This window comes from Rhinoraja longicauda, chromosome 2, assembly GCF_053455715.1.
Source record: "Rhinoraja longicauda isolate Sanriku21f chromosome 2, sRhiLon1.1, whole genome shotgun sequence".
Lineage (NCBI taxonomy): Eukaryota > Metazoa > Chordata > Chondrichthyes > Rajiformes > Arhynchobatidae > Rhinoraja > Rhinoraja longicauda.
This window is the reverse complement of record NC_135954.1, coordinates 86,562,981-86,589,216: the sequence shown is the minus strand read 5'-3', so window position 1 is coordinate 86,589,216 and position 26,236 is coordinate 86,562,981. Positions and strand designations below refer to the sequence as shown.

At 42.6% G+C, this 26,236-nt stretch overlaps 1 protein-coding gene across 3 annotated transcripts in view; it reads right to left on the bottom strand.

Annotated features, from left to right (window-relative positions):
- The window catches only part of sgce (sarcoglycan, epsilon), a 140,376-nt gene that overhangs the window by 63,906 nt on the left and 50,234 nt on the right, over positions 1-26,236 (bottom strand). The window contains exon 1 of one of the 3 annotated variants that reach the window (XM_078422681.1): positions 12,900-13,251. The exons of the other annotated variants lie outside the window; for them this stretch is intronic. Coding sequence (XP_078278807.1) covers positions 12,900-12,930 — 31 coding nt within the window. The 5' untranslated portion in view covers positions 12,931-13,251. Of the gene's footprint in view, positions 1-12,899; positions 13,252-26,236 lie in introns of those variants that run through there. 3 annotated transcript variants of the gene reach the window in all.

The window sequence follows — 26,236 nt, the reverse complement described above, 5'->3', positions numbered from 1 at the left end:
TTCTTCCAATGTTATAAAAACTGGTGCTGTTTGAATAAAGAGTATAAATAAGATATGGGAATGTTAATCCTGAATTATCTTTCACAAACATAAATGTTTAACTTGCACATGTAGCACATTTTACAATCTTAAGATGAAAGTATTTTCACAGGTGAATAAATATTTGAACTGCAATCTCTGTTTTAATGCAGGAAATGAAATAATCAATCTGTGAATGGATCATTTCTCAGAAACAAAATTTTAAAAAATGTCCTCTTTTAACGGTATTGCTTGTCAGGACACCACAGAGAAATCCACTGTAAGATGGCATTGTGCAATCTCTGTTTGCCAAAATGATTGTTTAAAATCTTATCTGAAAAATTATGAGTGCTCTGACCTTGCAACATTCATTCAATGTGAAGCAAGAACATCCAGCTAATATTAATCAATGAAAATATGGGACAAACTCGTGTATGATGGTTGTTTCATTGGTCTTCAAAGATATAAGATCTTATTCAAATGTGGGCAAAGTTCATTAAGTAAAGTTAAGAATTATTGTTTTTGGCTTGGTTATCCCCGTCTTTACTTCCAATGCTTTCCTCTCACACTAAAGGATTTAAAACCCACAATGAGAGCAGCACTATGCAGAAGAGCTGAAATAATTAAGAACAGGAAAGATTAAAAAAATCCTTGCACCATTTCCTCTTCATAATTAATGATCTACAGCAGTTCCTTGCTTTACTTTTAAACAGTGATAGTTTAAAAACCAAAAGCTCTCACAATTTGAATTAGAGGTAGGCTGCTCAACCTCTCAAGACCATGCAACCATTTAATAAGAATATGGCGGATCTGATTGTAATTCAACTTCACTTTACTGTCTCCCTTCAATCAACTTTAAACAAACCCCCCCCCCTCTCCCCCATGTAAATCAAGTATCAATGTACTTCTGTCTTAAATATAGTCAACAGCTCTGCTTCCACCATCCTTTGAGAAAAGAAGATCCAAAGTTTCAGAACTCTCAGAGAAAAAAATCATGCTTCGTTTCTTAAATGGCATCCTTTATTTATAAACAGTGTTACCTACTTCTAGATTCTCCTTTGGAAAAGAGCCATAGAAAAATATAACCTCCACACAGGAACAGATCCTCAATGTCTGTGCTGAATATGATGCCAAGTTAAACATATCTACTTATGTGACCTATATCCCTGCATGTGATCCATATCCCTCCAACAAGTGCATGTGCCAATCAAAAGATCTCAAATGCCACTGTAGTATCTACCTCCACGACCATCCCTGGCAGCATGTCCCAGGCACCCACCACTCTCTGTATAAAATAACCTACCCCGCGCATCTGCTTTAAATTTTCCCCTCTCTGTCCTTAAAGCAATGCCCTGTGGGTCCTTAACATTTCCAGCCTGGGAAAAAAAGGCTCTAACTGTCTACCCCAACTGTGTCTCACAATTTAATATACTTTTCGCAAGTCTTTTCTCAGGTCTCCCTCCCTCAACTTCAGGCATTCAAGATGAAACAATCCAAGATTGTTCAACCTCTCATTATAGGTAATACCCTCTAATCCAGGCACTATTCTGGTTAAGGTCTCGTGCACTCTCTCCAAAGCTTCCATAATCTTCCTATAATGGGACGATCTTGAGAAACATTTGCTCCTATTCCACCCTGTCAAGACCACTCATAACATCATATGTTTCAGTTAAGTCTTTCATTCTTCTGAATATTTTTGGATGCAAGTCTGTGGGTTGTTTTCTCACCCAGTGATCCAGATATGTCTCATTAAATTTTATCTCAGAAGCAGATGGATGAATCTGTATAGTTGTATAGTTCACAAAAGGATAGCATGCAGTTAATAAATTGTCAGGAATTTATTCTGTTAAAATTCAGAATATCCAATATTTCAGGTGTGTTTCACTAATGCCCTAATGCATTAATGAACCAAAACATTATTACCACTGACAGGCGAAGTGAATAACATTGATTATCTTGTTACAATGGCACCTGTCAAGGGGTGGGATATATTTGGCAGCAAGAGAACAGTCAGGTCTTGAAGTTGATGTGTTGGATGCAGGAGAAATGGGCAGGAGTAAAGACCTGAGTGACTTTGACAAGGGCCAAATTGTTATGGCCAGATGACTGGGTCAGAGCATCTCTGAAACGGCAAGGCTTGTGAGGTGCTCCCGGTCAGCAGTGGTGAGTACCTACCAACAGTGGTTGGAAGAGGTACAAACCACAAACCGGCGACAGGGTGTTGGGCATCCAAGGCTCATCGATGCGTGAGGGCAACAAAGGCTATTCCGTCTGGTCCGAACCGACAGAAGGTCTACTGTGGCACAAGTCACAGAAAATTTTAATGGTGGTCACGGGAGGAATGTGTCACAATGCATGGTGCATTGCACCCTGCTGCGTATAAGGCTGCACACGGAGGACCAACAGCATATTAGGCAAGTGGTCATAATGTTTTGGCTCATCAGGTCATAATGTTTTGGCTCATCGGTGTAACTGAAGCATCACCATCTAATTTTGTATTCAGTTTCCTTCATAATAAATTATATAATAATTCCCACATTTTACACAATTTGCTGGCTCCCTGACCAAAGTCGTAGCAGATCGCCAAAATTTTCTTTTACCCGACAACAATGGCGGCGACAATGCCGAGATAGGTCGAGATTGCACCGTCTTCGGAAACATCGCAAAATCCCCACGCTGTCAATGCTTCTCCGGCGTCCTGATTTTCGCTGAAATCACTGACAAGTCGGTAAGTACTTGAGAGTTTTGAACTATAACATCTTGTATGGGTTACTTAAAAACCAAGCATCACTGTAACAAGGCTTAAACTGGATTTACTTCCAGTTTACTAATAGCTGTATTAAAAATTTTTTTTTTAAAGTAGTTAAGTGGATTTTTGTGAAAAGTGTGGGCATTCTTTGAAAATGTACGGGAGATGCATATCTGGTTTCTGGGTTGCATATCTTGGTTGGGAGCCCACTTTAAATGGAATGGCTGATGGCCATAAACATTGCGAAATTCCCACGCTTACCTGACCGTCAAACTGTCGCCTCCAATCTACCTGTCAAATGTCCTGACGGTAAATAAATTGGTTAAATACAAGCATTTTATGGTATTTTGATATGACTTTACTTATTTTAATATTATGTGCTTCTAAATGCATTTAAGAGAACCTATCAAACCTGGGGACAGCAGGCGACAGCGCCCGCAATAAGCAACGATACCTGGCGACAAGCCAGCTGTCGTCGAGAAATTTCACTCCGGATGATTTCACAGCAACGCGCTGAGATCCACTATGATTCTTGGAAGACTCCTCAAGATCATGCCCGCGACACCCGGCGAACTGTCGGCGACAGCCTAGTCACCGCCAGTCGCCTTAAAATCGCCTAAAGTGGGACAGGCTCTTTACTGTATCTAATCCATTTCTATCCTTTTACAGCCTTCTTAATTTCGCTTCACAACATAATTTCCTATATTTGTAATATTACCATATTTCGCAAAAATGTACCATGGGTGCCTTCATCCAAGTAATTTATATACATTTTCACAAGTTGAAGACACTCATCAAACCCTAGATACTCAAAATGTTGGAGTAATTCAGCAGGACAGGCAGCATCTCTGGAGAGAAGGAATGGGTGATGTTTCGGGTCAAGACCCTTCTTCTGCTCCACCCCACTAAACCCTGTTGCATTCATTACATGTCACCAATCACAAAGGAACTATTTGCCCAGTCTCTGTGTCCTGATTAGCCTATCAATATCCATGCCACAAATAGCATAAGCTTTTACTTTTTGCAATAACTTTTGATGAAACAGCTTATCAAATGACAACTGGAAATCTAAACCGAGTACATTCTCTGATTCATCTTTATCCTCTTTGTCAAAGCAGATATTTTTCATTAAAGGGTGTTTGTCAATCTTCAGTGTTTGTCAAGGTGCCAGCGCGACAATCATAAGATTCTTCACTGAAAAGTTTGCTGAAGCAGTCTGTGCTTAATATTTTCAGTATAGATTCAGATCAGTTTATTGTTATATACACAAGAATGCAATGAGATGTCTTGTTCGCATGAAGCTCAGAGTTCACGGTACACGCTAATGATAGATACAACAGTGGAAGCAAAACAACAACATGGTGCAAAAGTTGTAGTGTAATCTGAAGTAGTGAAAGCAAAAATACCAAAGTGAAATTACAAATAAACAAATGAGGCAGAGTTAACTGTAAGAGAATGTGGCAGCACCTCCAGGAAAGGGGTGTGAAAGTGGTGATTGGTTCATAAATCTGAAAGCAGTGGGGAAGAAGTGTGTAGGAAAGAGCTGGTTTAAACTGAAGATTGACACAGAAAGCTGGAGTAACTCAGTGGGTCAGATAGCATCTCTGGAGAAAAGGAATAGGTGATGTCAGGTCAAGACCCTTCCTCAGACTGACAGTCAGAGGAAAGGGAAATGAGAGATAGAGACGCTGATATAGAGAGATGTAGAACAAATAAAGGAAATATATGTGAAAAGGTAATGATGATAAAGGAACTAGGCCATTGTTAGCTGTGGGCTAGGTGAAAATGAGTTACAGACTGAGATCCAACAAGATGACTTTGAAGCTAGTACGACTTGGGTGGGGGAGGGATGGAGAGAGGAGGGATGCAAGGGTCCCTTGAAGTTAGAAAAATCAATATTCATATCGCTGGCCAAGCTGCCCAAGCGTAATATGAGGTGCTGTTCCTCCAATTTGCATTTGGCCTAACTCTGACAGTGGGGAAGAAGTTCTTCTTAAGTCTGGACTTCTGGGCATTCAAGCATCTATATCTTCTCCCAGAACTCCGACAAGTATGAGGTATTGCACTTTGGTATGTCAAAACAGGGCAGAACATACATTCTGGAGACTGTTGCAGAACAGTGACATCTGGGAGTACGGGTGCATGGTGGCAAGCCGAGTGGACAGTGTGGTGAAGAAGGCATTTGGTACACTTCTCATTGAGAAGGATATTGTTGGCACATCATGATGCAGCTATACAAATTATTGGTGAGACAACACTTGGAGTATGGTGTGCAGTTCTGGTTGCCCACCTATAGGAAGGATGTCATAAGTTGGAAGGGGTGCAGAAGAGATTCACCAGGATGTTTCTTGGGCTTACAGGCATGAGTTATAGGGAGACGTTGGATAAGCAGATACTTTTTCCTTGGTGCTTAGGATGCTGTGGGGTGACTTGATTGAGGTGGACAAAATTATGAGGGGCATGGATAAAGTGAATGCTTACAGTCTATTTACCCAGGGTAGATGATTTAAAGTTAGAGGGCATAGGCTTAAGGTGAGAGAGGGGAGATTTATGAGGGACCTCAGAGCCAACTTTTTAATTCAGTGGGCAGTTCATATATATATTTTTTCATATTTCAGATACAGCGCGGAAACAGGCCTTTTCGGCCCACCAAGTCCGCGCCGCCCAGCGATCCCCGCACATTAACACTATCCTACACACACTAGGGACAATTTTTACATTTACCCAGTCAAATTAACCTACATACCTGGAAAGAGCTGCCAGGAAGATGCTATAAAACTAGACACTGTTATGACTTAAAGATTTTTGAAAAGATATATCTGAATAGGAAGGCTTTAGAGGGTTATGGGCCAAATGTAGGCAAATGGGACTAGCTCAGAATTGGTCGCCATGGACAGCGTGGGCCAAACGGCCTGTTTCTGCACGGTACAGCTCCATGAATCTATGAGTGGAGCAGGGCACAGAGCATGCAGCCTTGTGGAGCATCTATCGATTTCCTCGAGGTATCCATTTGTTATGGAGGAAATGTTATTCAAATTCAAATTAACCAAGGTCTGCCAGTCAGGAAATCTGGAATGCAGTTGCAGATGGAGGCCCCATGACCAAGGCCCAGAGGTTTAGAGACAAGCTTATTCGATGTTATGGTGTTGAAGGCTGAGCTATAGTCAATGAAAGTCATCTTGACATAGGTGTTCTTATTGTCAACGTGATCCAGAGCTGTAACCATGGAGATTCAGCTTAGGAATTGCTGCTGGCTTAACACCAATATTTTCAGCTGTACAGAGTGTTCTTTGCAACCAATCTTTATTTAGCAATTTGACTGAATCTGCAGAAACCTTTGAATCAGAAGGCCTACATGTGTTAGGTTGGATTGGCTTTATGAGAGTATGTGGAAGAATAAAATCAAAAAGCTTATCAAAAAAGGAAATAAATTACTCTTGCTCAACCCTCAAATATAATTCTAAAATTCTTAAAGGAAGAAAGGAAAGTGTGACTTTCTACTTTCTATTAAGGCATAACGTTTCTATAAGGCATTAAGGTTATCAAGAGAGATGTATATACACATGGACCATCTGTAAGTCAACTTGGAAGTACCAAACTGTTTATATATAGTTAGTATTCTCCGTACACAAAGAGAAGCTATGGCAGATACAGCAATTGTCTCTAAAATGGCATGTTGAAAGTTCTTAGGCTGTACTTAAGGGGCACAAGTGAGGCTTTATGGGGTGGTCTGTGAAAATACAACAGCTCCAGGAAAAGAAAATTCAGATCACACAATGAATCAATTTTAGCTGTCTTCCAAGCCCAGCTTGACACATATAAAGTATTCTATCTGCGCATTGCACACAAGCGAACAACAGTTTTATCTGTGGAACTGCAAGTCTCAGCTTAGCCATCAGAGGGCACAGACAAACTTTGTGATCAATTTGAAAAAATGATTCCACAGAGTTCTCAAACATTACGAGATGAGGTCAGAAAATTTGCTGAGTATTTCATTTCAGTTTTGTACATTAAAGCCAATTTTTGCCCACACTGGTGACCGTCGAAGAGTTAGATGCAAGTTTGACATATCTATTGATTTTCATGCACATTGATATTGATAATTATTGGTGTTAATTGTTGTAAGATCGATGCAAGATGGAAATCTGCGCAGCTGTAATTATACAGGTAAAAGAGGGAAATTATTTAATTATTTCAGATCATATTCAAAATAACAAAACCCAATGTCTATTCCATAATATTATTATCTCTAGAGAATTCTGAATACTGGAGAGATATCTGGACCCAAAAGGTATGCTTCAAGACACACAGAAATGTCGAGGTGAATAAATGCAAGTTTTCCTTGAGTACAGTTCAGAAGAAAATATATACTCAATGAATTGATTCTTCAGTTCTCAAGTGAAAGGTTAAGATCAATTTACCAGGAAACAATTAAATCATATTAGTGAGGATGCGAGGTAAGATGTTTTCACAACAAAGCGCATGGACATGAAAGTGTTTGAAAGTCAGTGAGGAACTTCTCAATCTATGCCAGGAGGAAGGCTATAAAAAGTTTCAGAATAGCAAGAATTTGTGTCTGAAAAGGATAATTGAGGAACATCTCAGGGAGCTCTGAGATCAATCTTCAAAGCTGCAAGATCTAGGAGGTATGGGTTTCCAATCCATAATTGTCTATTGTAATATTGTTCATTTTTCTGGTAGTTTTCAACATTATTGGGATCTGCACATTCCTGGAAATAGCCAGGGTGCCACAGTGCATCAAGGAGGCACAGATTGCAGCTCAAGAGATAGCGGAAGAACTAGACTGACAGGTGGTCAGGATCCAATTCAGTAGTGAGGCATGTGGAAGGCTGGAAGTTGGTACATTAATCAATTGACAGCAAGCACAGTTGACAGGGTGGCAAGTGGCATATCAGGGAGTCAGGAAAGATGGTTGTAATAAATTGCATTTATTTGAATGTAAGGACTGACCGGTAAGGCAGATAAACTCAAGGCATACTATACGATAGAACTTTGGGAAATTGGTCTGCCAACAGTCATGCAACAAGATACATGAAACATTAAATTACATTTAATTAATTAATTAAAGTGAAATAAACACATGCAACTAAGATATTATAGCCTTTTCAGAAAGCTGGTTAAGGAAGGGATAAGAGTGTCAGCTTAATATTCCAGGATACAGGTGATTATAGAGATGAGGGTACAAGAGGAGAGCGAGATATTTTATTGATTAGGGAGAACATGATGGCAGAGATGAAATTACGAAAGGATTGTCCTTTGAGGCTATTTGGGTGAAGCTGAGAAATAAAAAGGGGATGATCACTGCAGATAGTGTCTACATGAACTTCAGCAAGGACTTTGATATACGGATGGGTTTAAACTAAACAGTGGGGGGGTGGGGTGGAGTCAACAACGTGGAAGCGTATGCGTGCAGTTAACAGAAAAGAGAGTGGAGGAAAGGTCACGTTTAAATTAACAGGGCAGGGGGATGGGAACCAATGCAGGGAGGCAGAGGGCCATAAAAGGAGGACAGAAGCAAAAGGTAGAAGGGAGATACAGAAAACAAACTTGAAAGCTTTGTGCCTTGATGTGAGAAGCATTCGTAATAAGGTGGATGAATTGAATGTGCAGTTAGTAGTTAAGAACTATGATAGACTGTAGTTGGAATTACGGAGCCATGGCTCCAGGGTGACCAAGGCTCGGAGCTAAACATTCAATATTCAGGAAGGATAGACAGAAACTCAGAGGAGGTGGGGTGGCAGTGCTAGTTAAAAAGGAGATTCATGCAATAGCAAGGAGAAACATTAGCTTGGATGTTGTAGAATCGGTATCGGTAGAACAGCGAAATAGCCAAGTGCAGCAAACTCTTGTGGAAGTTGTACACAAACAGCAGTTGGGAGGTTGGGGTTAGCATCAAGCAGGAAATTAGGGATGCATGTAGCAAAGTTACAGTAGTTATCATGGGTGACTTTAATCGACATATAAATTGGTAGCAGCGCTGAGGAGGATTTCCTGGAATGCATATGGGATCGTTTTTTAAACCAATTTGTGGAAGAACCAACTAGAGGGCAGGCCATACTAGACATGGGTATTGTGTAATGAGGAAGGATTAGTTAGTGCTCTTGTTGTGCAAAGCCCCTTTGAAGGTATGAGATGGGAATTGGTTAGGATAGACTGGCAAATTATACTTAAAGGGTTGACGATGGTAATGCAATGGCAAAGATTTAAAGACCGCATGGATGAACTTCAAAAATTGTTCATCCCTGTCTGGTGAAAAAATAAAACGGGAAAGGCAGCTCAACTGTGGCGAATGAGGGAAATCAAGGATAGTTTTAAATCCAAGGAAAAGGTACATATAAATTGGCCAGAGGAAGCAGCAAACCGGACTGGAATAAATTTAGAACTCAACAGAGGAAGACAAAGGAGTTAATTAAAAGGAAAAAAGAGCATGAAAGAAAGCTTGCGGGGAATATAAAAACTGACTCTAAAATCTTCTTTAGAAATGTAAAAAGGAAAAGATTAGTGAAGACAAATGTAGGTCCTTTACAATCAGAGACAGGTGAATTTATAGTGGGTAAACAAGGAAATGGCAGAACAGTTAAATTATTACTTTGGTTCTGTCTTCACTAAGGAAGACACAAACAATCTCCCAGAAATACTAGGGGACAGAGGATCTAGTGGGAGGGAGGAACTGAAGGGAATCCACATTACAGGAAATTATGTTGGGTAAACTGTTGGGACTGAAGGCAAATAAATCTCCAGGGCCTGATGGTCTGCATCCCAGAGTACTCAAGGAGGTTACCCTAGAAATCATGGATGCATTGGTGATCATTTTCCAATGTTCACTCGACTCTGGATCAGTTCCTGTGGACAGGAGGGTAGCCAATGTAACTCCACTTTTTAAGAAAGGAGGGAGAGAGTTATAGAATTATAGACCAGTTAGCCTTACATCAGTAGTGGGGAAGATGCTTTAGTCGATTGTTGAAGATGTTATCGCAGCGCATTTGGAAAGCAATGATGGGATCAGTCAAAGATAGCATGGATTATGAAGGGGAAATCATGCTTGACTAATCTGGAATTTTTTGAGGATGTAACAAGTAGAATGGATAAGGGAAAGCCATTGGATGTGGTGTATCTGGACTTTCAAAAGGCCTTTGACAAGGTCCTACACAAGAGATTAGCGCTCAAAATTAGAGCACATGGTATTGGGGGTAGGTTATTGACATGGATAGAACTGGTTGGCAGATAGGAAGCAAAGGGCAGGAATTAACGGGTCCTTTCCAGAATGGTCGGTAGTGACTAGTGGGGTGCTACAAGGCTTGGTGCTGAGACCCCAGTTATTTACAAAATATATTAATTTAGACGAGGGAATTAAATGTGACATCAAGTTTGCAGATGACACAAAGCTGGGTGGCAGTGTGAGCTGCGATGAGGATGCCATCAGGCTATGGGGTGACTTGCATAGATTGGGTGAGAGGGCAGATACATGGCAGATGCAATATAACATGGATAAATGTGAGGTTATCCTCTTTGGTGGCAAGAACAGGAAGGCGGATTATTATCTGAATGGTGTCAGATTAAGAAAAGGGGAGGTACAACGAGACCTGGTGTGCTTGTACATCAGTCACTGAAAGTAAGCATGCACGTACAGCAGGCAGTGAAGAAAGCTAATGGCATGTTGGCCTTCATTGCGAGAGGATTTGAGTTTAGAAGCAAGGAGGTTCTACTGCAGTTGTACAGGGCCCTGGTGAGACTGCACCTGGAGTATTGTGTGCAATTTTGGTCTTATAATTTGAGGAAGGACATTATTGCTATTGAGAGAGTGCAGCGTAGGTTCACCAGGTTTATTTCGGGGATGGCAGGACGGACATATGATGAAAGAATGGATCGACTGGGCTTGTATTCACTGGAATTTAGAAGGATGAGAGGGATCTTATAGAAACTTGTAAAATTCTTAAAGGATTGGATAGGCTAAATACAGGAAAAATGTTCCCGATGTTGGGGGAGTCCAGAAGCAGGAGTCACAGTTTAAGAATAAGGGGTAGGCCATTTGGGACTGAGATGAGGAAAAATAAAATTTCACCCAGAGAGTTGTGAATCTGTGGAATTCTCTGTCACAGAAGACAGTGGAGCCCAATTCACTGGTTGTTTTCAAGAGAGTTAGATTTAGCTCTTAGGGCTAAAGGAATCAGGGAATATGGGGAAAAAGCAGGGACGGGGTCTGATTTTAAAAGATCAGCCATGATCATATTGAATGCTGATGCTGCTGAATAGCCTACTCCTGCACCTTTTTTTTCCTATGTTTCTATGATAAGGTTCTGCATGGTAGACTGTTCAAGATGGTTAGATGATGGTATGAGATCCATGGAGAGCTTGCTTACTGAATACTGAATTGGCTTCATGGTAGGGAGCAGAAGATGATGGTGGAGGGTTGTTTTCCGGACAGGAGGCCTGTGAGGGTGTGCGTCAGGGGTCAGTGTTGGGCCCATTGCTGTTTGTTGTCCTTATCAATAATTTGGATGAGAAGGTACAAGGCATAATTACTAAATTTGCAGATTACACTAAAATAATTCTCATAGCCAGTGGAGATGGTTATCAAGAATTGCAACAGGATTTTGGGCAAGTGGGCTGGAGACTGCTAATTGAGTTTAATTCAGATATGTGTGAGGATTGTTTTTGGGTGTCAAATTAGGACAGGACCTTCTCTGTGATTCTGTGGGGCCTTGGGGAGTGTTTTAGAGAAGAGAGATCCAGGAGTATAAGCAAAGTTCCCTGAAAGTGGCGGCACAAGTAGATGAGATGATGAAGAGGGCTTTTGACATATTGGCCATCATTAGAAAAGGAATTTAGTATAGAAATTGGAAAATAACTGCAGATCCTGGTACAAATCGAAGGTATCACAAAATGCTGGAGTAACTCAGCAGGTCAGGCAGCATCTAGGAGAGAGGCAATAGAAATTGGAATGTCATTTACAGTTTTAAAACACATTGGTGAGGTTGCACGGAGGTTTGTGTTCAGTTTTGGTCACCCTGCTATAGTAAAAATGTCATTAAGCTGGAAATGGTGCAGAGAACATTCATGAGAATATTGCCATGACTCGAAGGCCTGGGCTACAGGAAGAGACTGGCGGGCTAGAAGTTTATTCTTTGAAATCCAGGGAGCTGACAGATGATATTAAATGTTTAAAAAATAAATAAGGGGTGTATAGAATCATGAGGGGAGTGAAAAGAGTGAATGTGCAGAATCTTTTTCCCAGGAAAGGGGAATTATTAACTAGAGGGAATAGATATAAGGTTAGAGGGAGAAAATTTAATAGGAAGCTGAGGGGCAACTGTTTTACACAAAGAGTGGTGGGTGTTTAGAACAAGCTGCCAGGGGAATTAGTTAAGGCAGGTTCAATACAACATCTAAAAGACAGTTGGACAGGTACATGCATGAGAAAGTATGAGGGATATGGAGTTGCAGCAAATGGGATTAACTGAGATGTAGCATCTTGGTTGGCTTGGCTGAGTTGGTTTGAAGGACCTGTTTCCATGCTGTGAGACTACATGAAAGAGTATGAAGTACAGCTTTTCGATTTTTGGGCCTTCTTGACGTGCTTACTGTGAATAGAAATGTGACCCACTGATTATTTAGATCATGGAGCTTAGGAGTGTGCCTGGAAATAAGTAATATTGCAACAGCTGGCATCCACTTTAATGATATTGTTGTTTTTCAGAGCACTAAGCCAGTCAAACATGGAAGATGAGACCAACCAGCCAAGACCATGATCCAAAGTAACCAGTGTCAGTCCACAGAATTAGCAAATTGATATACCAAGAATAAATCTTCTTGATTGCTGGTCTAACTTCAACCCAAAACTAACGAGAACCATTGATCAGAAACTCAGTTAAACCAGTCAATAAATACCTTGTTCATTGGGGTACTTTCGTAGCTGCATATTTTCTCCTATTTCCCCACAAATTCCACCGGGTGGTGCCAGCAATGGCTGCCTCGCCAATAGTCTGTCTGTCCTTTCCTTCCTTGTTTCTGTTTTGTATGTGTTAAATGTATGTTTTTTAGTGTTCTTTAGCTTGTTTTATGTGGGGGGTGGGAGGGGGGTAGTTGGTGGAAACGTTTTCTAATCTCTTACCTCGACGGAGATGCGATTTTTTCTGTATCATATCTCTGTCCGCACGGCGGCCTCACATCGTGGAGTTGTAGACCTTTGCTGGAGATCGACCGGGAGCTCCATCACGGGAGCTGCGGATTTACCATTACGGAGCTCGCGATCCTTGTCGGGGGGTCGTCTTTGGAGCTCCAACCGTCGGAGGCTGCGGGACTTTAACTTCGCGGAGCCCGTGGTCTCTGGTTAGACCCACATCGGGGACTCCAAGCCACTGGTTTGACCGCCCCGAAGCGGGAGTTTCGATTGCCCCGAAGCGGGAGTTTCAATCGCTCCGACGCAGGGGCTTCGACCGCCGGCTGCGTGGGGCTTCGATCGCCCCGACTGCAGATGGTTCGACTGCCCCGACCACGGGAGAATAAAGAGGAAGGAGATTGGACCTTATTGTCTTCCATTACAGTGAGGAATGTGGGGAATCCGCTGTGGTGGATGTTTATGTTAAATTTTATGTAATTGCGTGTCTTGTTGCTTTTTTTTTAGTATGGCTGTATGGTAATTTGAATTTCACTGTACCTTAATTGGTACGTGTGACAATAACTGACTTTGAAACCTTGGATTTGCTTGAATCTTATTCCATCTATCTCTAACTTTTCCCGGTTCTGATTAAATGTCATTGAACTGAAACCATAACTCCTCCACTCCCCTGATACTTCCTAACCTGCTAAAAATTTTAAGCATTTGCAATATTTTGCTTTTGAAGGAAAATACACTCATCGATTCAAGATGGGGAAGTGATAATGCATTCACCTTCTTCCACATCTATTCTTAAGTTTTGCAGTTATAGTTTTCCCTCTTTTGCCTCACTCCCTTTTTGAACAGCAGAGTAACATTTGTAATTTTCCAGTCCTCTGGGACCATAGTGATTCTTGAAAGATCACTCCTCATGCCTCCGCAATCTCTAAAGCCATCTCTTTCAGAACCTTGGGATGTAGTCCATCTGGTCCAGGTGACTTATCCACCTGCAGACCTTTCAGCTTCCCAAGCACCTTCTCCTTAGTAATAGCAATTCCACTAATTTCTGCCCCTTAACTATCTTGAATTTCAGGCAAGTTGCTGGTGTCTTCCGCTGTGAAGACTGATGCAAAACATGTACTCAATTTTTCTGCCATTTCTTTATTCCCAATTATACTTCTCCAACTTCATTTTCCAGCGGTCCAATGTCCAATCTTGCCTCTCTTTTACTCGTTATATATCTGAAGAAACTTTGTTATCCTCTTTTATTTTATTGGCTAACTTACCTTCATATTTCATCTTTTTTCCACTTATTGCCTTTTTAGTTACCTTCTGTTGATTTTTAAAAGCTTTCCAATCTATCTTCCCACTAATCTTTACAATAGTATATGCCTTCTCTTTTATTTTTATGCTGTCTTTGACTTCCTTCTTCAGCCAGCATTTCTCCCCTTAGAATTTTTCTTCCACTTCGGGTCCCCTTCCAATCAGCTTTAGCCAGCTCCTCCCTCATGCTTCCGTAGTTACATTTACTCCACAGTAATACCGATGCATCTGATTTCATCTTCAAGTTGTCACCTTCTGCTACGTTTTCAGCACCATTTTTAAGAATGAATAGTGGCTGTGTGTAGGTACCTTGGAAGAATGGGAAGCTGGAACAAATATGTTAATAGCTTCTCCAGCACTGACACATAATCTCAGTTTCCCAGTGATGCAACAAAGACAATGTGTGGTATTTATGATTTAATTTTCTCTCCAGAAACAAAAATCCAAACAGGCTCAGATAAACTGTTAATGTATTTCAAAAGCAACAGGAACCAACTTATGTAGTTTGGTAGGAATTCAAAATGGTAAATGTTTTCACATTCTCCAAAGCCAAATCAACTAACCATTCACAAGATTTATGCTCCTTTCGGACTGTGGATTTACAGTTAAGTAGTCAGTAGTAAGGAATGCAAATGCAATGCTAGCATTTATATCAAGAGGACTGGAATACAAAAACAGATATGTAATGTTGAGGCTCTATAAGGTGTTGGTCAGGCCGCATTTGGAGTATTGTGAGCAAATTCCTGCCCCATATCTGAGGAAGGATGTGCTGGCTCTGGAAAGGGCCCAGAGGAGGTTACAAGAATGATTTCAGGAATGAGTAGGTTAGCACATGATGAGCATTGACAGCACTGGGCCTCTGGAGATTAGAAGATTGAGGGGAGACCTAATTGAAACTTACAGAATAATGAAAGGCATAGATAGAGTGGATGTGGGTAGGATGTTTCCGCTGGTGGGAGAGTCTAGGACCAGAGGTCATAGCCTCAGAATTAAAGGGCACTCTTTTAGAAAGGAGGTGAGGAGGAACCACTTTAGTCAGAGGATAGTTAATCTGTGGAACTCATTGCCACAGAGGGTAGTGGAGGCCAGGTCAGTGGATATTTTTAAGGCAGAGATAGACAAATTCTTGATTAGAACCGGTGTCAAGGGTTATGGGGAGAAGGCAGGAAAATGGGCTTAGGAGGCATGATTGAATGGCGGAGTAGACTCGATGGGCCGAATGGCCTAATTCTACTCCTGTAACGTGAACTTGTTAAGTGTATGTGTATGCCAAGGAGCAGAAAGGTAAATGCAAAGTAATGGGGTGTACTGTAGAAATTTTAATTATTTTAAAAAACACAAAACATTTGCAATACCTCTATTCTCCTACAAGACCATTGGTGTAAGAAGGAGTAGTGTTTGGGGGTCAAGCATTCTATCCATATATTTCAATATCCAGTTTCTCTGCATTTGTTTTCATAGTTCATAAGGTCTCGGAGCAGAATTAGGCCATTCGGCCCATCAAGTCAATTCTGCCATTCAATCATGGCTTATCTATCTTTCCCTCTCAATCACATTCTCCTGCCTTGATCCCATAACCCTTGGCACCCTTATTAATCAAGAATATGTCAATCTCTGCCTTAGAAATATCCATTGACGGCCTCCACAGCAGTCTGTGGGAATGAATTCCACAGATTCACCACTCTCTAACTAAAGAAATTCCTTCTCGTCTCCTTTCAAGAGGTACGTCCTTTTATTCAGCGGCTGTGGCCTCTGGTCCTAGATTCTCCCACTAGTGGAAACATCCTCTCCACATTCACTCAAGCCAGGCTTTTTCATCCAGATTTTCAGAAGAGAAATACAGAAAAGCCCACAGCTCTTACTACATTGCAGCTTATTTGGGAAGTGAATGCCTCCAACAACATAAGTGGTCACCAGTTCAACTTATGTATAAGAAAATAACTGCAGATGCTGGTACAAATCGAAGGTATTTATTCACAAAATGCTGGAGTAACTCAGCAGGTCAGGCAGCATCTCAGGAGAGAAGGAATGGGCGACGTTTCGGATCGAGACCCTTCTTCAGACTGATGTCAGGGGGGCGGGACAAAGGAAGGATATAGGTGGAGACAGGAAGATAGAGGGAGATCTGGGAAGGGGGAGGTGAAGAGAGGGACAGAGGAACTATCTAAAGTTGGAGAAGTCAATGTTCATACCATTGGGCTGCAAGCTGCCCAGGCGAAATATGAGGTGCTGTTCCTCCAATTTCCGGTGGGCCTCACTATGGCACTGGAGGAGGCCCATGTAAATTTCACCGGTGTGGGACGAATAAAGGAATATATTATTATTATTACTTCCTCACTTTAACCAGAACACCAGTTTTTAGGTTCCTTAAATCGGATGTAGTGTGAAACCAAAGCAAATCTGTGGTAAACCACAAAAAATTAACGCCAGAGGTAAAACAGAGACTGTAATTAATCTCAGGTTACCATTGAATACAAGGTGAAGCAAGTTCCTGCAGGGCTTGTCAATCAAAAGAATATGCAATCATATAGCAAACAGCAGTTGGATACGTGGCTTCAGAGCTATTAGGTTCACAGAAAGTATCAACATTTGTATTTTATTAAACTGAAGAAAAATATTACATTGACTATTGACTGGTTTGATTCGTGATGGGAAATTAAGTAACTTCACATTCAGCTGCCTCAGTAGTGGAAACACCAGACACTGCTGATGCTGGAATATTGAGCAAAAAGTAAATTGTTGAAGGAACTCAGTGGGCCAGGCAGCATCTGTGGAGGCAATGGACAAACAATGTTTTGAGAAGGGTTCAAGATGCTGCCTGGCCCACTGAGTTCCTCTAGTAGATTGTTTTGATCCTTATTCACTCCCTAAGATGCTAGAAATTATCAGTAAATTGACCTAATCCTAAATTAATCTAACCTAATAGATTTAAGAACCAGAGATAAACACAAGGGACTGCAGTTGCTGAGCTGAAGAAGGATCCCGATCCAAAACATCACCTATTCATGTCCTCCAGGGATGCCACCTGATTGTTGTTACTTAAGCTCATTATGCCTTTTAAAGAACCAGATGACATCTGTGTAATTGCTACCTTCTTAATTGCCTCCTTGTGGAATCTTTCATCACCAAATCCTGATGCAACATTAGTTCACATGAAATAACCCCTAAACCAGTGACAGTGTTAAAAACAATTATTGTCATTTAGTTATAAAATCATACAGTTATACGGCACAGAAACGGGACCTTTAGCCCAACCTGTCCGTGCCAACCAAGTTGGATACTCAAGTCAAGTCGAGTTTATTTGTCACATACACATAAATGTGCAGTGAAATGAAAGATTACCCACAGTCCAACAATAAGAGCAATAAAAATAAGCAATAACACACACAATCAAACAAAAAGAAACATCCATCACAGTGAGTCTCCTCCAGTCACCTCCTCACTGTGATGGAAGGCCAGAATGTATTTTCACTTCCCTGCCGTCTTCTCCCGCGGTCAGGTTGTTGAATTTGCCACGTGCTCCTGGCCCTGCGAGTCATTCCTATCCATGTAATCGTCCAAATGCCTTTTAAGTATAATAATTGTACCTGGCTCTATATTTACTCTGACAGCTTGTTCCAAATTAAAAAAGCAAAGAGTGGGGATAAATGGGTCCCTTTCGGAATGGCAGGCAGTGACCAGTGGGGTACCGCAAGGTTCGGTGCTGGGACCCCAGCTATTTACGATATACATTAATGACTTAGATGAAGGGATTAAAAGTACCATTAGCAAATTTGCAGATGATACTAAGCTGGGGGGTAGTGTGAATTGTGAGGAAGATGCAATAAGGCTGCAGGGTGACTTGGACAGGTTGTGTGAGTGGGCGGATAAATGGCAGATGCAGTTTAATGTAGATAAGTGTGAGGTTATTCACTTTGGAAGTAAGAATAGAAAGGCAGATTATTATCTGAATGGTGTCAAGTTAGGAAGAGGGGATGTTCAACGAGATCTGGGTGTCCTTGTGCATCAGTCACTGAAAGGAAGCATGCAGGTACAGCAGGCAGTGAAGAAAGCCAATGGAATGTTGGCCTTCGTAACAAGAGGAGTTGAGTATGGGAGCAAAGAGGTCCTTCTACAGTTGTACCGGGCCCTGGTGAGACCGCACCTGGAGTACTGTGTGCAGCTTTGGTCTCCAAATTTGAGGAAGGATATTCTTGCTATTGAGGGAGTGCAGCGTAGGTTCACTAGGTTGATTCCCGGAATGGCGGGACTGTCGTATGTTGAAAGGCTGGAGCAATTAGGCTTGTATACACTGGAATTTAGAAGGATGAGGGGGGATCCTTCTAGATAATTAGGGGATTGGACACATTAGAGGCAGGAAACATGTTCCCAATGTTGGGGGAGTCCAGAACAAGGGGCCACAGTTTAAGAATAAGGGGTAGGCCATTTAGAACGGAGATGAGGAAGAACTTTTTCAGTCAGAGAGTGGTGAAGGTGCGGAATTCTCTGCCTCAGAAGGCAGTGGAGGCCAGTTCGTTGGATGCTTTCAAGAGAGAGCTGGATAGAGCTCTTAAGGATAGCGGAGTGAGGGGGTATGGGGAGAAGGCAGGAACGGGGTACTGATTGAGAGTGATCAGCCATGATCGCATTGAATGGCGGTGCTGGCTCGAAGGGCTGAATGGCCTACTCCTGCACCTATTGTCTATTGTCTATAAATACACTTCACCCTCTGTGTGAAAAAATGCCCCTCAGGTCACTTTAAATCTTTTCCCTTTTACCTTAAAGCTATGTCCTCTTGTTTTAAAATGAGGTTAAGACTATGGCTATTCACCCTATCTATACCCTCAAGATGTTACGTACCCCCATAAGGTAAATTCCTTGGACTCCTATACCTCAGGGAGAAAAATACAGCCTACCCACCATTTTGTCATAACTCAAGTTTTTCAGTCCCAGTTATATCCTTGTAGATCTTTGCTGCACCCTTTCCATCTTAATGACATCCTTTCTACATAAGCAATAGGAATTACACAAGATACTCCCTGCAGTTGTTTCAAAGCCTTTTACACCTACAATATGATATCCCATCTTTTGTACTCAATGCCCTGACTGGTGAATGCAAACGTGCCAAATGCCTTCTTCATCCCTGTCTAGCTATGTCCCTTCTTGGTTCAATGGTGCTTTATTTGTCACAAGTGCAACTGCACAGTGAAATTCTCTTTGCATATTTATATATGCAGGCGTTGCAATATTTTGGCGACATTCCAAAGTCCGGTCCGCCCGCATGCTCGGTCTACTGGAGCAGTAAGATAAGCTGCAGGCTCCCGCAGGGCCTTCCTCCATCGCCTTCGACCGGATCAGCCCACAAACCAAAGCCCCTCTCTTCACTCGGCCATCTTTGTGTCCCAGAGGCGCTTCATGCAGCCCACTCTGAAGGCACTGGAGGTATTAGCCTGGTTCACCATCCTACCAGCCCTTGCTCCTTGTGTCCAACGTATCCAGCTGCTCCCTTCCTGTACCACAGTCCAAGCCTTCTGGTCCTCGGGGCGGGTTCCTGGTTCTGTGGCCGCAGCACCTCGGTAAGGCCTCCTTCCAGGGAACTAAGTGTTCACAGATCAATATTACATGTGACCCATGTGCCACCTAGCTTTAAATTTCGCTTAGTGAGGGGAGTTTTGAAGAGTGGATTAGTTGGGGTATACTCATGTCACATTTTTATTTGATGCCACCCAATTTGCTGCCAGACTACGGTCATGGTTTCCTTTCTAGCAGCTTTATATAATTGGTTTGCTAGGCCATTCCCATGGGCAGTTGTGAGTCAAACACAAAGAAAGAGCAGCAGGTTATGGCGAGTCTGGAGGCTTGTACTTTGTTAAAGAAGTTTATTGCGGCAGCAATATTCAATTACAAAGCATAACAAACGAGATTACAGACAACCATTAACTCAAACTGTTCACATCGAAGTTCTCTTCCCACTGCCTGGTTTTTGGGCCCCAAAACCACCACCTGACCTAGCTGGCCAATCAGCGGGTTCGACTCTCAGGACCAATCCCTATGGTCGCACCATCATGTGACCTTGCTGGCCAATCCGAGGGTTCGACTCTCAGGACCAATCCCTATGGTCGCTACATGACCCCCCCAGAACCCGAGGTACGGAACCTAGCAGGGAGCCGGACTTCGCGACCAGAACGAGTAAGGAGAGGGGCTGCAGGAACCACAGGAGCAGGGGGTCCCGGATCAGGTGGAATTGCAGGAGGACGGCCCCGCCGAGGCGGTTGGCCGACCAGGACAGGGCGGTCCTGATCCAAGTGTGCAGGTTTGAACCTGGACACAGAGACGAGCTCACTCCTGCACCCAACATCCAAGGTGAAGGTGACCGTCCCTTTACGCAACACGCGGAACGGTCCTTCACAGACCCACTGCAACGGGGAACGATGGGCATCTCTACGCAGAAACACAAATTCACAGTCCTTCAAGGCAGGCGGTTCGTGCACCATGGAACACCCGTGACGTGAAGTAGGAACCGGAGCCAGGGAACCCACTCGTGCCGGAAGGGATGCTAAAACCGACGGAACCGAGGGCTGCTGACCAGAGGACTCCAGAAGGAAATCCCCAGGCACTGTGAGTGGGGAGCCATATACCAGTTCCGCGGACAAAGTTCCGAGATCCTGCTTAGGAGCAGTACGAATGCCCAAAAGGACCCAGGGGAGCTGGTCTACCCAGTCAGGGCCGTCCAGCCGCGCACTGAGGGCCGCCTTAAGTTGCCTGTGAAACCTCTCCACGAGCCCATTAGCCTGTGGGTGGTACGCCGTGGTCTGCTGCAACCGGGAACCGTACAGCTCCGCAAGTGTAGCCCAAAGGGCAGAGGTGAACTGGGACCCCCGGTCGGTGGTAATGACGGACAGAACACCGAAACGGGCCACCCAATGGAGGGCCAGGGCCCGGGCACAAGAGGCGGCAGAGGTGTCGGACAACGGGAAGGCCTCCGGCCAACAGGTAAATCGGCCAACCACCGTGAGTGTAGCCCCTGGAGGAAGGTAAAGGCCCAACTAAATCAACGTGAATATGAAAAAAACGGACCGCAGGGACCGCAAACTCCTGCACCGGAGGTTGGACATGCCGGTGAACTTTAGCGGTCTGGCAGGGAACACAGGAACGGGCCCAAGCGGCTACTTGTTTCCGCAGGCCATGCCACACAAACCTAGCGGCCACTAAGGCAGAGGTGGAGCGGATGGACGGGTGCGCCAGCCCATGAATGGCATCAAACACCCGGCGCTGAAGGGCGGCCGGCACCACCGGCCTAGGGCGGGGCAGGGAAACATCACACCAGACCTTTGTACCCGCAGGCCCGCAAGCCACTTGGGCCAACTTCAACCCCGAAGTGGTGGACTGGTATGCTGAGGCAGTGTCTGCCAGGCGCTGTGCCTCCGCAAGCTCCTGGAAATCCACCTCGCATTCCACCGCTGAAATTGGGGAAATGGCTGGCCGGGACAGGGCATCAGCAACGGCATTAAGCTTACCCGCAACGTGTCGGACAACGGTAGTAAACTCTGAGATGGCAGTCAGGTGCCGCTGCTGGCGGGCCGACCATGGGTCGGACACTTTCGAAAAAGCAAAAGTCAATGGTTTGTGGTCCGTAAAGGCCACAAATGGGCGGCCTTCTAGAAAATACCTGAATTGGCGGACAGCTAAATAGAGAGCCAGAAGCTCTCGGTCAAAGGCGCTGTACTTCAGCTCAGCCGGATTAAGCTGTCGGCTGAAAAACGCCAAGGGCTGCCAACTGCCAGTTCCAATGGACCAGGTGTTCCTGCTCCGAGCGACTGGCGACCAGGATATCATCCAAATAAATGAAAACAAAAGACAAATCCCGACCAACATGGTCCATAAGCCGCTGGAAAGCCTGTGCCGCGTTCTTCAAACCGAAAGGCATCCCTATGGTCGCACCACCATGTGACCTTGCTGGTCAATCCGAGGGTTCGACTCTCAGGACCAATCCCTATGGTCGCTACAAGGTTTCGTTTCATTTTCGAGGTGAGTGCATCTGTCAACAAATAAAAGCCTCACAGCAGTCTTTACTGGCACTATATATTTTAGTTCCAATTTCATAATCTCAATTTAACCTTGAGTGAATTTCAAATTGTATTCCCTTAAGTAATTGCCATGCAACAAAATGTTACATGACATGCCTGTATGAACAAACAAGAAAAAGTTAATCAAAACATTCTCACAATGAGAAAAAAACCCATTAAAGTAAAATTTACACTTCAACTATGGAAATATTGTCCACACAAAAAAACAGCAGGATGTGAAATACATCTGTTAAATGACAGTGGAGATAAATTAGTTTACTGTGATTCATTATTGACTGGAGTTTAGTCGATTTAAAGCCTGTTATTTTCCCATGTCGACAAGGTCTATTTTAAGTGATAACATTTGACGTGGTACCGATGATAGGATTTAATTGCTACATTTTGCGAGTCAGGTCAGTTGTTTACAGATGATTGTATCATCTGATGACTGACAGAAGACAAGTTATGCGATAATATCTCAGAGGGACTGCAATACTGAACATCCTGCCACATCCATTTTCTACTTCTCAGTGAAAGAGGAAGTATTTAGTAGAAACTGTAATTTAAGCATCAAATGTCTTTGCCCAGAACCTGGCATTGAACCGTGATAAAGGATATGTTGAGAGCTCTGTGCATTAACCTGCTCCCTCTTATTTCTGTTGCTATTTATCCTCTATTAATTTTAGTGTTAATTAACTAGGTCAACTTTAAACACTGATTGTTACTCTCAGGTTAATTTGGTACCTATGTGAATTTGCTTTATATAATTTGCATAATATGATTTATTACAAACAAGGTTCACAGATCACTAACATATATCACTAATTGCCCTTGAGAAGGGGATGGTGAGCTGCCTTATTGAAAGACTGTTGCAGTCACAGTTCACCAATTACCTTTTATCTTAAGGTTAGCAGTAACAACATTCACTGTTAATCGCACAATACTCCATTTCATTCAGATTCTTGAACAAATAAAGCAAAAAATAACTGCAAGAAGTAAATCGTAAACATCCTCAGGATGTTAATAGCGGGGCCCTTGGCAAAGGTAATGACATTGATTGTCACTAGTAGATGGTTAGACTCTCTCCATTGGGAATGGTCATTCCATCGTACTTTTGCAGCATCAATTATATTTGCTGCAAGTCAGCTCATTTCTGAATGTTGGTCTAGGTTTTACTGAATACATGCATTGATTGCTTCAAATGATCATATGTGAGCATCCCCACTTGTGAATTTATAATGGAGAAGGCCATTGATGAAACAGCTGAATATGGTTGGAATCATAACATTGCCATGAGGATGCAGTAATGTTGAGCGATTGACCTCCAATGACCACAGCAATATTTATCTGTTCAAGGTATGGCTACAACAACTTGATGCTCGTTGACTTCCGTTTTTCCAAGGCTGCTTGTTGTAACACTGGGTCAAATGCTGCTTTGGCAGGAAGGGTAATCACTCTCGACTCATCGCTGGAATTCAGCTCTGTGGTCCATGCAGCAATGAAGTCTGGAGCAAAGTGGTCCAGGAACTCCTGCTAATATCATGACTAGTGATTGATACATTGCTAATTATTAACATCATATGGCACATCAATTAAGCGTTCTTGCTCTCTCTCTTTTACAAGACAAAGGTGCAGGTGTCCTTCCTTGCAACATACACAGCTGCTTCACAACATTAGCCAACAATGAATAGAAAAATATTATTTCTGCTTGATTAAAGATTTTGGTGAAGGCTTAATTTCTGGAACATTGAGAACTTCCCCCTGTGAAAATACTTTTCAGAACAAGAGCCGATGCTACCTTCTCCACAATGAGCTTTTCTGGTTCTATTGGAATGTTTATTTTAAGATTCATGAGGAGGCCTGATTTTCAATCTGTTGTCCTATTATAAATTACAGGTAAGTTATCTCAGTTGAGTGGTGTTAGTACTGGTTTTCATTTGCTGATATGCAAGATTTTAACAAAAGTTTATCACTACTTGTTTGAAAACATAAGTTGATTCTTGATTTTACTTTATAATTTTACTAACACAGTTCATCAAACTTAAATTGCTTGAGGGTAACAGGAAAATAAGAGTTAAACTTTGAAAGGAGAGAAAAGAGGGGGAATTCAGATAAATTGGGAATTTAAAAAAAAGTGGTTTCTGACAGTGAAAGATGTCAGGGAAACATCCAACCGAATCAGAGAGGAAATGCAGGGATTAATAATAATAACATTTAGGCAGATTTCCTTTGCATTGGAGGATTTTCTTAAAGTTTTTGTAATTAACAAAATTTCAGCTATTTTCGATTTTAACTTATTATGCATTTGCTAATTTATTGTATTTTTCAGTTTACGATCTACATTGAAGATCAATTAGATTTTTTACATCAGTAAATACTCAGTTAATGTTAAGGTTTTCTTTTACAATCCAAGTTCCTGCTAAATTTCCAGGGAGAAACTAAAGGGCCTGTCCCAGTTAGGTGATTTTTAAGGCGACTGCCGGGACTAGGCTGTTGCTGTACGTTTGTCGGGGTGTTGCGGACATGGTGTTGCGGAAGAAGGCGTTTGGTATGCTTGCCTTTATAAATCAGAACATCGAATATAGAAGTTGGGATGTAATGTTGAAATTGTACAGGGCATTGGTGAGGCCGAATCTGGAGTATGGTGTGCAGTTCTGATCGCCAAATTATAGGAAGGATGTCGACAAAATGGAGAGGGTACAGAGGAGATTTACTAGAATGTTGCCTGGGTTTCAGCACTTAAGCTACAGAGAGAGGTTGAACAGGTTGGGACTTTATTCTTTGGAGCGTAGAAGGTTGAGGGGGGACTTGATAGAGGTTTTTAAAATTTTAAGAGGGACGGACAGAGTTGACGTGGGTAGGCTTTTTCCTTTGAGAGTGGGGAAGATTCCAACAAGGGGACATAACTTCAGAATTAAGGGACAAAAGTTTAGGGGTAACATGAGGGGTAACTTCTTTACTCAGAGGGTGGTGGCTGTGTGGAATGAGCTTCCGGTGGAAGTGGTGGAGGCAGGCTCGATTTTATTATTTAAGAGTAAATTGGATAGGTATATGGATGCGAGGGGATTGGAGGGTTATGGTCTGAGAGCAGGTAGATGAGACTAGGTCAGAGAGAGTGGTCGGCGTGGACTGGTAGGGCCGAGCGGGCTTGTTTCCGTGCTGTCATTGTTATATGGTGTTATATGGTTATATGGTCGTGAGGAGTCTCCAAGGAGTCATAGCAGATCTCGGGTCGTCGCGGAAAATTTATTCTGATCTAAATTTTTCAGCGACAGCTAGCTTGACGCCAATGATCGTAGCTTGTCGTGGGCGCTGTCGCAGGTTGTCGCCAGGTGTGGTAGGTTGTCGCCAGTACTGAGGACAGATGAATTTCATTGGCGACTACCAACGTCAACCGGCGACAGGTACCGGGATCAGGAGAAGACATGTTGCGACAGGAACTGTCAAAACCCGTCCACAGAAGTTCAGCTGCAACAGCCAGCTGTGGAATGGGGGCGGAGATCGCGAGGCTGTCAAAGGGGGGGCGGACACCTAACCATACCGACAGCAAGATCCGGCCAGACCACTTTTTAAGGTATATTTTGTAATTGTTTGAAGTTTATTTTTTTTAAAGATTTTTGCATGTAATTATCCACCTTTCATAGGAATATAGTTTGTTTGAATAAAGTAGATTTTGGACATTTAAAAAAAAAATTGGAGTCTGGTTATTGCATTTCTAAGTACTTTCTCTTTCAAATATTCTAGTTTCATTTATTTTGACCAATGAAATAAACACTGACACAGGCATTACACTGCATTTAAAAGAGAACTCTTTTCATTTATTTAGATCAATGAAGCAAACACAAAGACAAGCAATTCACTGCAATGAAAGGCGAACTCTTTTCATTTATTTCGATCATTGAAATAAAACCAACACAACCAATGCACTGCATCGAAAAATAAACTCCTTTGGGAGGGTATTGGGGGCACTGAAAAAGGGCTTGG